This window comes from Nanorana parkeri, unplaced genomic scaffold (assembly GCF_000935625.1).
Source record: "Nanorana parkeri isolate BGI_ZX_2015 unplaced genomic scaffold, ASM93562v1 scaffold845, whole genome shotgun sequence".
In the NCBI taxonomy this organism is placed as follows: Eukaryota; Metazoa; Chordata; class Amphibia; order Anura; family Dicroglossidae; genus Nanorana; species Nanorana parkeri.
In genome coordinates this window covers 311,543-328,748 of record NW_017307113.1, presented here as the reverse complement: position 1 = coordinate 328,748, position 17,206 = coordinate 311,543, and the positions used below count along the sequence as shown (strand labels likewise).

Genomic DNA, 17,206 nt, shown 5'->3' with positions numbered 1-17,206 from the left:
CCTTGTATGAAAACAGCGAACAAGCCTGGAATGTGAAGTACATTCTACCTTTCTTGACACAGTAAGAATTCAGAGAAGGAAAGATATAGATCATGATGTATCGATCCCTTGGTGCCACCAGAGCATCCACTGCTTCTGCTAGAGGATCCCTTTACTTGCAGACAAACTTAATCAGTTTGTTTTTGAACTTGGAGGTCCACATATTTATGTCCCCAACCTGTGGTAGGGCCTGAACCCCCTCTGGGTGTCAGAACCATTCCCTCAGGTCCAGACTTTGCTGGCTGTGGAAGACTGCCTGTCAATTGTCCATGCCTGTGATGTACATGGCAGACAAGGCAGGAACTGGATGCAATCTACCTCTATTGCCAGGGTGAGACATTAGGTCCCTCCCTGATAATTTATCTACACCACTACTGTCGTGTTGTCTGACTGAAGAAGTATTCAGTTACCTTCCAGCAGCATGGTCCAATACTGCAAGGACAGTCAATGCACCGGAAGCTCCAGGATGCGGATAGGGAGATACAACTCCTCCCCATGCACTGAAAAGATGCCGAGGACTCCTCCTCAGTCTGACATCCATTGTAAGGATTTTACAAAAGATTGGAGGGAAGGACTTCCCAAATTCTAGAGCTGGATTTCTAAGCCTCCAGGTCAGGGACAACCTGGGCCTCAGTGCCAAACAAATCAGTCTGTCCAGGGGACTGATGGACTTGTCCCATGATGACAGAATTATTGCAATGTAGAGGTCTGGAGTGAAACTTGGCAAATGGAACAACCTTGAAGGCTGCCCTCAGACACAAGGCTCTAATGCAAAAGTGGACAAATCCTGAGGTGGATCAAATCTGAGATCAGAGAGTCTGAAGTTCCTCCTGTGGGAGAAGGATTCTGGTCTGAGCTGTGTCCAGGACCAAACTATGAGCTGGTTCAAGCAAATTTCCAAAAGGTTCAGGATCAATCCTTTAATGCCTGAAAAGTCAGAGCCATGTTATCCGAAAGAGCTCACAATGACTGTTCCCTCAATAGGCAGGAGGTTGTCTTAGTATCCCACAATAGGGATGTCACAAGAAAACAGGAAGGCTAGTACCGGGGTCAGCACCTTGTTGAACACCTGAGATACAGATGATAGGCCAAATGGCAAGCCCATGAACCAGTAGTCTAGGGCCCCACAGCAAATTGCAGGAAACTTTGATGAGCTAGGGATGAAGGGTACATACAGGTACACATCCTTGATTACTAAAGTAGCCAGAAGGTGTCCCTGGTGCAGGGAGGTGAAGACAGACCTGGTGGAGTCATGCAGAATTTTTGAACTGAAATGAAGACATTTAGAGCTTTGAAGTTGAAGAAAGGCCATATGCCCCCTTTGGGTTTAGTGAACAGGTTGCAGTAGAATCCTTGAAATCATTCTACCACAGGAAATGGGGCAATGACACCTTAATCCAGAAAACCTGACATGTCTCGATGGAGATCTTCTTATCTGCGCTAAGACACAGGAAGGTGAGAAACTGAGGTGAAGGCAGGGACCGAAAGACCAGTTTGTGTCCCTAGGATACCAACTCCTTCACCCAAACATATAAGATGCAAGCTGATCAAATGTGCACAAAGTTTAACCAGCGTATCCTGGAATGGGGGCACCTTAGTGCGGCTGAAGGCTTGTCTGAAGATTTGTCAGACTTTGAGCCCTAGAACTTGTGAGTGGACCGGGAACCAAGTTTGCCATGGTCTTGCAAAGTAAAGTCACAGCCAAGATGGGGTTAAGACCAGGACCTACCAGCGAGAACAGTGTTCAGCAATGGCTTTCAACAGCTTATTGGTTGGGTCTTTAAACACAAGTGCATCCTCTATCAGAATGGTAGTTGCGTTATGGTGGGACACTGCCAGATCCACAGTGAGAATAACTTCCTTACGTACAAAATCCTCTCCGAAATGGATACAAGGTTAATAAGTATTAAGGGGGAGCAAACTGCTTGTCAGAGTGTTTCCAAACTCTATAAAGTGCAACAAAAAGGTATTTGCGGCCTGATGAGCTCTAAAAGACCCAAGATTCTCTAGTTTTAAAATGGTGCTCAACGCACCAATAAGAAACAGCCTTTTTTTAATTTAGGAGCAATAGCAGAAGACTGTGACTTCTCCAGGATAAGTTGCCTAGCAAAGACTGGAGCGTCTCCGAATCAAAGTCTCTGCAGCTGATGGCTCAGAAGCCGCTAAGGCTGCAGGCGGATCAGATACAGAATCTGCAGGGAAGGAAGCGGGAGTGCACTTTTGGCCTCCATGGTCAGAGTCAGCAAATAACTGTAGTGAAAGACTCAGCCAAAAGGGCAGAGGAACCAGTCACACCCAACTGACCTAAAGAGAACTCCAATGATGGAACTTACTCTAGAGAAGCAGAGGGCAACATGATTCTCGGCCGCAGAAATTGGCACCATGTGTAGGTGGAGTGCAAGCAGCCCTAGAGTTTTAGAGTGTGAGCTGGGGGTATCAGTTGCAGCGGAACTGTCCCATTTCTTTCTGCCACTCGTGGATTAAGTCTTCAGAGACAGCAAGTGCTGAGGACCTTTGTGGCTAGCTTGTACCAGAACGGAGTCTGGAAAGCACCTTGTGCAAAACCCAGTACCTAAAGGTCACTAACAATAATAAGCGTCAGCAACATCACTGCTCTTTAGTGAATAGACAGAGCTGTGTTCTCATGATCAGTGTCAGTCATGTCACTGGTCTCTAGTGAATGGATAGGCTGTCTTCTAATGAATTTGAACCATCAGTATTGGTTCTGGTTTTAAGTGAATTAATAGTTCATATTATGGGTCTCTTACTTTAGTGGATACAGTGTATTCTATTTGTAGTTTTTAAACAAAATGTCAGTCTTCACTTCTGTAGAGACAGGGTAACACTCTAGATTTAAGGCTGTAGCCTTACCTGGCAGTTAACATCCATGTACTCATTGCTGAGCAGATATTTAACCACATCAAAATGACCCTTTTTGGAAGCCAAATGCAAACATGTTGAACCTTCAGAGTCCTGGAAACAGAGAAAATGGTAAAAACAGTTATACCAGGGGTCAGAATAAAGTTCAGAAAAAAAAACTAAACACTAAAGACTAGGGATGCACCGATATATCGGCCGCCGAAACATATTGGCCTAAAATGGCACTTTTGGCATAATGGCGAAAGTGCCATTTTCCTGCCGATACATCGGCACATCCCTGCTTTCTTTCCTCCCCGCTGGGCGCTGCTCTATGTCCCAGCGGGGAGAAGAGAAAGTGACAGCCGGCTGAGCGCTGCGGTGGAGAGCGCTGTGAGCGGCCGGCGTCTCCTCCCACACCGCTCTGCCGCCTATCACAGTCTGGCAGAGCGGTGTGTGGGCGGAGACAGCGCTGTCACAGGAGGCTGGGCTTTCCTCTCTACACCGCTCGATCAGCCTCCTGTGACATCACCCCATTCATTCATAGTTGTAGTTATAGTAAACAATGTTCTCATGTTACCAATGAACAGGAACATTCATAGAGGATTCCTGTTCATTGATAACAGGGGACACAGAAAAAGAGATTGAGGACTTTGAGTTCTCAATCTCTTTTTCTATTTTAAAAAGGGAAATATCAGGGGTCTGTTTAGATCCCTAATATTTCCCCTAAAAGTCAAATAAAACATAAAAATATTTAATAAAAAATGAACGAATAAAAAAAATATATAAAAAAATTAAAAAGTTTATAAAAAATAAAATATTTAAAAAAATTGAGAAAATAAACATTTTCGGTATCGGTTTCCGCCTGACATTTTTTTACATTTCGGTTTCGTTTCGGTTTTAAAATTTCCATTTCGGTGCACCTCTACTAAAGACAATCAACTCACTTTGGGGTCAAGCAATGCTCCAGCTCTGACCAGATACCGAACAGTTTCCAAATTACTGTTCTCAGCAGCATCCATCAGGGGTGTCCTCTGATCCTCAGAGCAGTTATCCAAATTAGCACCGGCCTGGGGTGAGCAGAAAAAAAATGTTCTTACCTAATGGTGCACTAAAACCCATAACAGAGATTATGACAAGATTTCTTCCTGGACAAAGTGCGCAAACCAATGACATGCGTCTGAGGCAGTATGGTGTCAACAAGAATTAATTTTTATCTTAAACCAGGCTCTAATAGAGTATATATTAAATGAGAATAAAATACATTGCTTGCTCTATTTTAACCTCACAGCTTGCAGTACAAAGCTTGTCAATCAGGGCAGCATAATACCAACAGGTCTATCTCCATGATTTCTGAACTGTGCAGAATCCAGCACTTGTAAAAGAAAAGGATGTCACTTTTGAATGCGATAGTTTCTGGATTTTGGTTAAGCACGGTTTTAAAGCTGCTGTTCAGCTGGCAGGAAATAGGGCACAGAACAGCAAAGACAACAGAAAGGGTAAACCATTATTTCTTATTTACTGTATATTTCACCTTGAGTCCATGGATTTTTCTGCAAAAGGCAGAATTATATTTTGAAAATCCAGTTATATATTTTAAAAAGGAATAAATCCATGTGACATTCACCTGAACAAGCATGTGGCAGATATCTGTGTGTCCCATCTCCGCAGCAGCGTGCAATGGCGTTCTCTTCCCGTGCTGCTCCATCTTATAGTTGGGGTCAATGCCATCAACTAAAATACAAAACTTTGGTGATTAGAAATACCGGAACTAAAACCTCTTACAATTATTTTTGTCTCTTGCACACGTATCCATATCATGAACTGTCACTAAGTGATCTCATCATATTCAACTTTAAGTAATCCAATGATAAAAAACCTCACCTCTTCATTGCCACATTTCTTTAGACAAAATTTTTTTTATTTTTCAGCCTAGCAAATATTAATTAAAGCAAAAATTGGTTACTATGCCCAGTTGTTTATAGAGCTGTTGTGTGGCTGTTCTGTGGAGGTACTTAAGTGGGCTTCCAGGAGGAAGAGAGAGTTCAAAGTAGGTATAATCAGTTTAGTGAAGGCCACCATTAGTCCAGAAAGGCAAGACAGTGGCACAAAAGGCTGCCCCTATGTTACATGTTTTTAATTTAAAAAAATACAAACTGCCTTTAAAAAGGTACATTTGCATGTCTATTTAAACAGAACCTTTTGAACTTTAACATACATCACTATATTAATTTTGTTATAAGTGAAATCAAAGCACCTCCATTAGACCTATTGAGAAAGCCACCCCCCTTCCCCGTAAAGCGTATATAGAAAGATTCTCCCCCCTGCCATGATCAGCACTCAATTATAGAGCCAGGAACAGATGGAGGAGACCATTTTCCATGTGGGATGTTGGGTCAGCTCCTAACAGCGCTCAAACGTAAAGACATTCTCTAGCACATATCAAATTCTCTTTTATTCCCGCTGCAGCTGGAGAGACCTTATTAGCAAGCTGTGAATAGTGCACACATCAGCACTTTACTGTGAGATTGCCGGCCTACAACAGGCAGCGGCCCACGTCTGCATGAAATGTCGGCTGCTCTGGGAATTTTCCCGGGAGGGGCTGAACAGGCAAACCCAAAAGACTCTGCGTGTCTCAGTGAGAAGGAACCAGCAACTACTGGCACGCCATCCTCAGAGTCCCCCTCTTTTTCTGTAAACAGTATTAAAAAATCTAGATACCTGGATTTTAGGTGCTCGTTTGCACAATGGAGCTGTAATTGTTTAATAAACAATACATAATTACAGAAGTTAGCTTAAAATATAGTAGTCACAAACGAGTGCAGCCACATACCTACAGATAAAATAGGATATTCAGCCTTAACGCCTGACACAATCTGTAGATTAACATTCTCAAGCACAGTTCCCCAAGCAGGGAGCAAGTTTATTTATGTTCCATTTCAGAATTAAAAGCATGCACCTGTGCTTATGGTTCATAGTTCTTAAGGTGCCCATACACCTTACGATTATCGGATGAAACTTTTCGTCCGATGATCGAACCGTCGTACGATTTTCGTACGACGGCCCCACCCTGCCCCGATTATCGCAAGGTTCAATCAGCGGTAGTTAGAAAAAAACACCTGGACGACTTGCGGTAATTGACCGCAATTATTTTCGCTTGCGCAGTGTTAATCGTACGACTTTTGACGGACGGAAACGCCACCAACCATGCGAACATCGTACGATCAACCAAAGTTTTCAAACATGCTTGACCGTCAAAAGTCGTACGATTGTACAGTACTATCGGTCGGGCACTCTATTCACACGTTACGATTGTCGTACGAAAAGTCGATCGCATACGATTATCGTACGATAATCGTAAGGTGTATGGGCACCTTTAGACTGTACTGTTAATGACATCTGGCTGGTCTACACTAATGATGAGAAACCAATCAGCTTGATTTATGACCATGGGGTCACCAATCACATGAGTTTTGTTAACGCTTTAGCTGTCAGTGTACCTCACATAGAGAGAGGCATTGCAATAGTTGTAGTAGGCAGCCTACATCTGTCACGCTGCGAAACAGTGAGTAAAAAAAGTAGGTTTAAAAAAAAAAAAAAAAAGAATTATGCTTTTAAAAAATATTTATGTCAATTTGCCAGTTTTTATTAAAAAGCATGATCAAAGTGTGCTAAAGACGAGCCTTAGATAGTATGTGATTAAGCAAAATTGGGTAGGCAATTCATACAGCGTAAGCTCGCATTCACACCTGCGCATTCTGGGAACACACGTCACATTCGTGCTGCGACCGCCCACTGAGTTCAATGGGGCCTGAAACGCAGCAAAAAAGCTCATGTAGCAAATTTGGCCACATGATTCCGTGTTTGTACGCCTTTTAACCAGCACAAATGTGCAGAAAAAACGTGCGTCTTCCTGGCCGTGTTTGGGTGGTCATTAGAAATGAATGGGAACATTAGCACGTTACACAGCATTTTTGTCAATGCGTGGCAAAGCACCCAGTTTTGAGTCTTGGAAATACAACAGCATATGCCGATATACTGATGTAATTTGTCTTTTGAGCTGTAGATGGCCCTGTAATGCAATGTTAGTCTAAGTGCTTATCTATGATACACAGGAAGTTCTTTTTTTTCTGTTTCCTTCACAATACTGTATTAATATGTTAAATGTTCTTCTAAACAAGTAAACCTTAATTCAGCATTCCTCAAGATCTCAGTGCTTCATCTAAACACATAACCAACATTAAGCATGTTTGGCGTGCATTCACAGAAGGCGCAGGTGTGAATGTGGCCTGTTAAGTTAACCAATGTTCACCAACACAAACAAGTCTACGCATCTGTGTAAATCTGTTTGCCATATACAATATGTAATCCAACAATAATCCTAAGTAAAGGTGCCTTGTGGTATTGGAGAGTACCTGTGTTAAAACTAAGAAATATCAGTGTACCTATGGGGCCCACTGGATATTTAGCCTAGGCTGTACTCTAAGTACGAGTTGATTGAGACCAAGCTCCACCCCTTCCTTGCACTTAGCTCCTCCCCCAGTATAGTGCCCTGTTATTTGATACTGTTATCCACTCTGAGGGGCTGTAAAATGTGTGTAAGGTCAGGAATGCAAATCAGTCAACAACTCTCAAACTGAAGAGTCAGACTCAGCCAAAGAAAGTACCGTACATCTAAATGGGAGGGGAACATATCAATATACACCAATCAATCATAACATGATGACCACTGACAGGTAAAGCGAATAACATTGATTATCTCGTTACAATGGCACCGGGAAGTGGGGGGATATATTAGGCAGCAAGTGAACATTTTGTCCCTGAAGTTGATGTGTTGTAAGCAGAAAAAATAAAAAATCAGCAAGAATATGGATTTGAGTGACTTTAACCAAGGCCAAAATTTGATGGCCAGACGACTGGGTCAGAGCAACTCCAAAACTGCAGCTCTTGTTGGATGTTCCCAGTCTGCAGTGGTCAGCACCTACCAAAAGTGTTCCAATGAAGGAAAACCAGTGACAGGGTCATGGGCAGCCAAGGCTCACTGATGAACGAAGTCTGACCCAATATAAGAGCTACTGTAGCTCTAATTGCTGAAAAAGTCAAAAGTGGTTCTGATAGAAAGGTGTCTGAACACACACTGTATCACAGTTTGTGTATGTCATAACTATGTCATTGTCATAACTAGTCTGGTCTGATGAATCACGTTTTCCTATACATCATGTGGATGGCTGTGTGTGTGTGTGTGTGTGTGTGTGTGTGTGTGTGTGTGTGTGTGTGTGTGTGTGTGTCACTTACCTGGGGAAGAGATGACATTAGGATGCACTATGGGAAGAAGGCAAGCTGACACAGGCAGTGTGATACTTTGAGTAATATTCTGCTGAGAAAACTTGGGTCCTGCCATTCATGTGGATGTTACTTTAATGCGTATGGCCTACCTAAACATTGTTGCTGATCAAGTACACCCCTTCATGGAAACAGTATTCCCTGATGGCAGTGGCCTCTTTCAAAATGGTTCAAGAATGCTTTGAGAAACACAACTACCAGTTTGAGGTATTGACTTGGGTACCAAATTCTTCAGATTTCAATCCAATCGAACATCTGTGGATGTGCTGGAAAAACAAGCCTGACCCATGGAGGTCCTATCTCACAACTTACAGGACTTAAAGGATCTGCTACTGACAGCTCAGTGCCAGATAACACAGCATACCTACAGAGGTCTAGTGGAGTTCATGCCTCCACAGGCTAGGGCTGTTTTGGCAGCAAAAGGGGATCTACTTAATATTAGGCGGGTGGTCATAACGCTATGGCTGATTGGTGTACATTTCAATAATTGGGCCTGTATAGTTATAATTTAAGGCTAAAAACTAAATCCCAGTCACAACTAGTTCTTTTAAAGTGGAATAAAAATAATATAAACATTAAAAGTTGTTTGGAGATATTTTTTTTGGGAGAAGAGGCATGAAAAGTCTCTTCTGCAAAAAAAAGCTATTATAGAACATAAAGCAAAGAACAATGCACATTAATTTAGCAGTGTGCTGGAAAGCATTCCAGAAAACAATAGGTCCCCCTGCACTCCTTACAGCGCTTCCGGTCCAAGTAGCAATAGTGGTGCTCAAGGATGGCGCCGTGCACAACAGTCAATGAATGCTGGAAAACATTGACATCTAAACTCATCTAATAGATGGAGGGTTAATCTTTAAAGCAGGGGTAGGCAAACTTCATCTTGAAACAAAATCTTGAAATACCTCATTGGATTTGTAGTTCCACAACAGCTGGAGGGTCAAAGTTTTCCCACCCCTACCTTAAGGTCTCGTTCACACCTAGGCGTATTGCATATGCGCCTCTTAATCTTTAAAGCAGGGGTAGGCAAACTTCATCTTGAACCAAAATCTTGACATACCTCATGGGATTTGTAGTTCCACAACAGCTGGAGGGTCAAAGTTTTCCCACCCTTACCCTAAGGTCTCGTTCACACCTAGGCGTATTGCATATGCGCGTCTGTCGCGCCAGCGTCGCACGGTTTTTTACCGCGATTCGCGGTAAAAAAGTCGCGCGTTTCCGAAGGCTACTTGGCTGTATCCCAATGGAAACGCGCAACAAAACGGCCCAAAGTAGTACCTGTAACTTTTCAGGCGTGGGCCGTTTTGTAGCGCGTTAGGGACGGGCGGAAATACGCCAAGGTGGGAACGAGACCATTGAATACAATGGGATTTAGATTTTTGAGCGTTTTGTAGAGCGTTCGTCGAGCGTAGAACGCGCTACAAAACGTTCAGGTGTGAACGAGGGCTAAAGCTTTGTTTGGACAGAAGTAAATGTACAGGATCTACTCACCAAGCATCATTAACACTTTCTGCAGTTCTCCTTGCCTTGCAGAAAAATACAGCTGTTTGGGGTGGAAGCGTAATTTCTTTGGCCTGTGAAGGAGAGAAAAAGTGACAACTAAAAGTTACAAGGCATAATCACTAAAACAGCAGACCTAGATGTGTATGCATCAAGGAAAGCATACACATACTGTTGTGATTATGCAATCACATTTTTATGCGTGTTCCCACTAAAACATGTAAAAAGCTGCAGGAACGCTAATGTTCATTTTGTAAATACTTTATTCGCATGTATACAGACAAGGACACGTTTGTTGGGAACCTTCCATAATAAAAGAAGAGAGATAGATAATCCGCGCTTCTGGAAAGGAAACTAAAGTGGAAGTATATAATAAATTAAGAACTAAAGCAGCTCTAAAAAGGGGATAGAGGAATCCTATCAGCAGTCGAGAAAAATGTAGCTTGGGGCTTTACATGGTGGAAATATCGATCCTCCCCCCCTCTGCTTGTGCCGGCCGGATTTTTTTGCCTGTGTAAGTCACTATTTGTAATAAAGCTAAATGTTTTTGCATGCTACACTATGAGGGCTCTCTCCTTTTTTTATCTTTGAAATACTGCGAGACCACGGCAAGGAGTTTCGTTTGACACTGCGCCTGAGACGATCCAGCTTTACTTCTGGGATACAGCCAGCGCTACAAGGGAGAAAAACCTACCACTCACCTTGCAGGGACTGAGAATAAAAACAACTGGGTCCAAGCTTGAAAGCACGATTGCAGGCTCAAGTGTCACTAACAAAAAGCCTTTTGATCCAACTCCATCTGGTGAGTACCCACCCAAGGGGGCTGTCGGACCGCCGCCACGAAATACATACCACCATCAATATATATCATTAACAATTTTCTTTGTACACGTTTTTTACGTTTATTTTTCGTTGACCAATTTATTCCTATTTTTTTGCACGGATCGTTTATATATTGTGACCTATTCGAGGTCTTTACACAGTGGTTGGAACTTTTTTATTGTCCCAATCATTTCTGTTTTTTTCACAGCACTATTGTATTATTAACTTTATTTTTATTTTTATTCATATATATTTTTTATGATTCTATGTAAGATATCACTTGTTTTAGGGCTAGACCCCCTAAACCTAAAATTTCATTATATCACTTGGTTATACTAAGTTTCTTATTTGTTACACCTTTAGCGCTTTGATATACATAATAAAAGAAGAACACACAATTTTCTCTGAAATAACTTTCATATTTAAGAACATCAGAATTTGACTTCGAATTAACAGAATATTTTAAATAAAACAAATGAAAATGGAATGGACAACTGACAGGACCTTTAACCCAATATTGTGTTGTAGAGTCAATCACTGAAAACAAGGGATTTCTATAGCTCTTAATCAAATTATGCACCCGCCAACAGGCAGGCCCAGCTTGGACAGCTCCAGCTGTCTCAGGTTAGAAGGTTGCCTCCTCCAGACTATTGGAGGACCCATAACCTACGACTGAGACTGAACCTTCTGACACTGGGCAGTACGTTTCGCTCCAGTATTCTTTGATAGTCTTGAGTTTTCATTGTACCCTGCCAAATGCAGCAAAGCAGCCTCAAAACATAACTGAGCTTTCACCATAACACTTAAAGGGCTACACTGCTCCTCCACAGCATACACGCAGGGGAAAACCCATGTTTCACAGCAGGTGCCGTGTTTTTTTCCTTTAAAAGCTTCATTTTTTGTGAACATAGCTGACGTGACTTGCTAAAAATCTGAAGTTCTGTCTTATCTGTCCAGAGAACATTCTCTCAGAAGCATTATGGCTTCTCAATATGCATTTTAGCAAATTCCAGTCTGCCTTTACGGTTCTCTTTCAACAGTGGATTCCCCTGGGTCTTCTTCCTTTGTGCCCACTGTTGCTCAAAAAGCAGCGGATGGTGCTACCAGACACTGATGTACCTTGACCTTGGAGTTCAGCTTGTATCTCTTTGGAAATTTTCCTTGCCTCTTTGCCTACCATTCACACTACCCTTCTGTTCAATCAGGGGGCCAATTTTGCTCTTGGGGCCACGCCCAGGGAGGTGGGCTACATTACCATGGTACATTAACTTCCTAATATTTGCAACTGTAGTAACAGCAACATTAAGCTGCTCGGAGATGTTGTTATAGACTTCACCTTTGACATGCCGATGTATAATTTTCTTTCTGATCTCCTCAAACAACTTTCTCCTTTGCTTTCTCTGATCCATGTTTAGTGTGGTGCACATAATGATACCAGACAGCAGAGTGACTACTATCCTCCATTTAAATAGGTTGACTTACTGACCACAAGATTGAAGACATGTGTGTTACCAATTAAAGAATACAGCCTTAAATATCACTATGACCCAAATGTTTATAATCCTTTTTAGGGGGGGACCAACAAATCTGTCCACGCTGTTTTATATCTTTGTGGAATAAGCAATAATTTATCTCTCTTCACACTTTTTGTTTTACTCTATGACATAAAGGCATGCAGGTATACATGAGAATTGCTTTTATTTAATCACTTTTCAGGAGGAATGAAGCATTGTTTCAATGAGCTGTAAGGGTACCAACAAATTTGTTCACGGCTATATTTTTATTTTAGAGTATATTGCAAAATCGCAACACTTCTATGGTGCTCCACTCTGCACGCTTCCACAAGCTTACCATTATCCGCATATACAATGCAAAGCAAATTAGTATTTTGGCATTAAAGCAAACATGCTTTGTCCATGCAGAGTAAAGCAACAAGTTTCCCTAAACTACCCCCTCCGGAGCAACACACACTCATCTTTCCTTTGTTTCCCATCATTCTGTTCAGCAACCAGGAGCAAAAAAAATATACATTATGATGTAAGAGTGTAGTGTAGATCATCCTAGCTGTTCTACACAGTTTTCTTTAGTATGTTTAGTGCTGAAAAAAATGTAACTTTCTTTATAACCAGGTATAAAATATCCCATGAGTTGTTTTTTTTTATATTTACCAACGGCATCCAGTAGGTGGAGCTCTAAACAGACCGCAGGGGAGTTGAGGAGGCTTGAGATGCGACTGTTGTTGTGCTAAAACAAACCTGCCCCCCTCTTTCTTAGCAGGAAAGGAAGAACTTAAAGTGACATTAAACTCAGGAGTTAAATCTTAAAAATTCATTTAAATACCTTAACTATTAACAAAACTGTAGCTTGTGCATCACTGGGCTGTAGATCCTCAAATCATTTCTGAATTCATGCTGACACTGTCCTTCCTTCTGGAGGGTGGCTACTTTTGTTCCCCATGGTCTCTGTGTGTGTTGTAAAGTAGTCACCTCTCCAAGCTCACTCCTGTGATAGACTACAATCTCATGTTTAGTTTACTAATTTGTATTAAGATTGTAGTCCATCACAGGAGTGAGCTTGGAGCGGTGGCTACTTTACAACAAACACAGGGACCATGGGGAACAAACAAAGCCACCTTCCAGAAGGAAGGACAGTGTCAGCATGTAGTCAGATATGATTTGAGGATACTTGAATGCATTGTGTAAGGCACTTTAACTAGCCTATAAGCAGTGCCAAGCTTTCTTATTAAAAACCCAGTGTCATGAATACTTCTTGTAATAAATGTATTGCAAAATAAGTACAGAAACAAGTTTGCTTTAAAGTTATGGACAGAGTGGGTATGGGTTAGAACTGCTGTGAAGTAATTATTCCGTTGTATGTACTCGCTGACAAGATTTACACTATTTGACCATTGCCATTGAGACAGAAACAGAAACATTTTAGAGTTGTCACCAGAGCAAGAGGTGATGCTACATTTCCCATTGAGGGCACCCCCATTTTGCATCTCCGGGACAGATGTTAAAAAAAAAAATAATCACCCCAATGAGACCGACAACAAAAAACTGTAGGTGTTTGAACCTTTCTAACCAAAAATAGGAATTGCTTCTCCTATACATACACCTTAAAAAAATGATATCAGGCAAATTTACAAATGAGCTATCTTGAATTGTTGGGAAATTTCCCTAGGCTCATTCTGACAAGTGTTTCCTCAGCACCCACTGGCCTAGGCAGAGGTCATCACAAAAGCAGTAAGGTAAATCATCTTACATTCTAGGAATAAAAAGTCCACAAAACAACCCTTCCTGTCTTGTTGCTTCTGTATTTTACAATAACATACCCAGCTGTGAAATTACTACAGCTTTAATAATTCCTCTACACTATAGTTACAAATCCTGGCTTCCTGTAGCTAACAGGAATCACAGCAGAGCTCTGGAGCAATTTACTGGTTTCGAAGAAAATAAATGTGTTTCGGATTCGTATTTTATCTTCTTATCTAGTTTTGGTCTTGCTGAATGAATTAGAATTTTGTTAATCATTGTACTATCCATTTCTGTAACTGTACTATATAGTTTATCGTTTTCCCAGTTTAAAATTATAACCAAGAATCAAACCAATTCCCTATCTCCAGAAGCTAGCCTGAGGCTCACAAAACCATGTGGTGCTGAGAGGCCGAGTACTAGAGGAGAGGCAATTCAGCGGAGCTTGTCTGGAACAACTAGTGCCCATTGAACAGTTAGTGATTTGTTGCAGCCGCTGATAAAAGGCACAAACTGAACACAGTGTGCGGTTATGTTCAAGCAGGAGTCCCCTGCTGTGTGCTTCCGCTTGAGCAGTAATACCTAGGTACCAGAGTCCAGCCATGCAAAGCCTCGATGAATCCGGATAAGGCACCAGCTAAGTCAAATAGATGCAAGAAGGAAAGTGCAGTGGCTAAAGCTGCCCATACATGCTTCATTTTATCTCATTCAGCCAGCGGGCTGAACAAGAGAAAATCCCTCAATACCTCCATCCACACTAAACATCGATGGGGGACTATTGCCGACTATTGCATTCAAACAGCGGCAGCATCCAAAGCTGCCTGAATACACGAACAGCGACTCCATCTCATAGAATGCAGTCACAGTTTGTCCAAGAATTTTCCACCTGGCTTAGACGATTTTTAAATCAACTTTTGTTGAACCAGGCAGCTGATTTAGCAGGAATGTTACTGAATGCAAGCAGTGTATGGAACTCCTGCCCGCAGCACCAGTGCTTAGATTCCACTGTCTGGCAGCTGACTGTATTTCTACCTATTGTCCCTGCTTGATATAAGATCAGGACTGTAATCTTCTTCGGTGACCAAGAATGATGTGAGCAAGCAGTCCTATGCTCTTGACGTCGCACTCCCAGCGCTATATACATAAAAATATATGCGATTTATACAATTTTCCCTAAACCCAATAGACATCTTGTATACTTGAATGATTGTCCAACACAGAAATATAAACTTCATAGATTAGGTCAGCATATAGCTGGAAGGACATGTGAATGACAGACACCAAAAAAAACAGGATATCAAAGACAGGAAAGAAAGATTTTTAACATTTATAAAACTGAAGTTTGAAGAATTTGACAGAGGGGATGTTTTGTGCAAAAGGTGCAAGTGGAACTAAAGCCAAAACTTTTTTTTCTTTTTCATTTTGGACAGAGTATGGGAGGGCTATAACTCCTCTCAGGTTTCGTTTGCCATCTTGTTTTCCCTTCACCTCCTGTCCCATAGTCACAACAGGAAGTGAGAGCACACCAATGCCCCCATTGGAAAATGTCCCCTCTATTCCTGTTTATGGTAGCAGCTCAAAATTTGGGATTTTCTTTCACTTCCACTCTAGGTAATACCAGTCACTCGTACAAAAAAAAAAAGAGCGAATCTTATAATGAAGACAGACAGCAAGAAAAACCTGTTCTAATCCCTCTTTATATTCAAAATTAAAAAAAATAAGTTTGGGCTTAGTTCTACTTTAACTGCATGTGTAAGTGAAGGATAGTAGCTACTAAAGTGCTGTGAGTGACCCCACTGGGAAATATATTTACAAAAACTTCAATTTATATGGATTATAAAAGCATCACATGCCGCTCACAACCTACTAGATACCAACTCACTTTTCAGAGTCCAAAGCAAGTAGGGCGCTTTCCAGAGTCTCTTTCACGTGTCCCTGAGACAGGATTGGCGATTTCCCTGCATTAGGTGGTTCAGTGGTCTCGCAGGTCTGAGATGGTGTAGCTTCTGCTTTCAACTCTTCTGCTTTCGACTCTTCCAACGCTTTCTCTGCTGTAACATCACTAGCAAGACATAAGACAACAGCATTAGGGACAAGTGCACACTGGTCAAATGAACCATCCAGACCTTCGAGCGTCTCATAGGTGGGACACTATTCCTTGCTTATCTTCTTTCACCACACCATCACACCAATGCAGACTCTATAGGCATGAGTCTTTCACAATTTTACATGTATTTTATGAAAGTATTTCATTTACAGTTTTGCGGATTCTCTTTATTATATCAAGCAGTATAGTCAGCAAACATGCTAAATGACAGCTGAGATGGGATAAATTAGTCACAGAGAGATGGCTATTTTCGGTTCCCTTTAGCAGACTGATAAAATTACTCCTGAAAGAGAGGAAAAGCAGCACACAATATGGAAATATTGACTCTACCTTGGTACATATATATTTCTACATCAAATGCTCATGAACATCACAATTACAGGTATAACGTGAACAAACCAACATACTGATATACATTCTTTAACCTAAAATAGCCTCCCATGGAAATACTTCTTATGGAGTGCTCTGTATAAACAGAAAACATGCTTTCAAATAAAACACATTTAGTGTTTAATATTGACACTTGAGTCTAACGTTGCCTAAATTTTTCCTATCAGCATCTCCATTTTATGAAGTACATTAAAAGGAAAAACAACCCTCATAGTGGTCACATCAGTTGTGCAGATCTGACAGCACAAGTAGTGCGATCTGACTCATCAGTGTCCCTGTCAGATGCAAAGAAAATATTTTAGATGGTTTAAATGGAGACTCCAAACAAAATAAAAGTTTTGGATAGAGTGGGGAAGGGCTACCAGGTTTTATTGCAGTCTATGTCACTGTAGGGAAGATTTACTCCTACTTTCCATTCTAAGTACTACTTACTCCACAACTGTTGATTTGGTAAAACAAGCAAAGATTAACGTTGAACCCGAAGAGGGATGGAAGGCAGGTCAAAATATCACTCAGTCCACTTGACTTGCTCAGGAACATGAACGCTACACTAGTTCGGTGTATACAGTATCTATATGGGCAGCACAGTGGCGTTGTGGTTAGCGCTTCTGCCTTGCAGCACTGGGGGTCTCTGGTTCAAATCCTGGCCAGGTCCCTGTCTGCAAAGGAGTTTGCATGTTCTCCCTGTGCTTGCATGGGTTTCCCCCATGTACTCCAATTACCTCCCACACGCCAAAGACATGTGGCTAGGTTAATTGACTCCTGTCTAAAATTGGCCCTTGTAGGCATGTAAGATAGGGACCTTAGACTGTGAGATCTTTAGGGCAGGGATGATGTGAATGTGCACTGTGTAAATTGTTGACGCTATATAATTACCAACAATAAAATATATATATAT

The 17,206-nt window shown here is 41.6% G+C and overlaps 1 protein-coding gene across 1 annotated transcript in view; it reads right to left on the bottom strand.

Moving 5' to 3' along the window:
• EHMT1 (euchromatic histone lysine methyltransferase 1) overlaps positions 1 to 17,206 on the bottom strand; it is a 124,831-nt gene that overhangs the window by 22,874 nt on the left and 84,751 nt on the right. The window contains exons 14-18 of the mRNA XM_018565416.1: positions 15,694 to 15,873; positions 9,727 to 9,809; positions 4,523 to 4,629; positions 3,843 to 3,965; positions 2,911 to 3,012 (exon numbers count right to left, since the gene is read on the bottom strand). Coding sequence (XP_018420918.1) covers positions 2,911 to 3,012; positions 3,843 to 3,965; positions 4,523 to 4,629; positions 9,727 to 9,809; positions 15,694 to 15,873 — 595 coding nt within the window. The remainder of the gene's footprint in view (positions 1 to 2,910; positions 3,013 to 3,842; positions 3,966 to 4,522; positions 4,630 to 9,726; positions 9,810 to 15,693; positions 15,874 to 17,206) is intronic.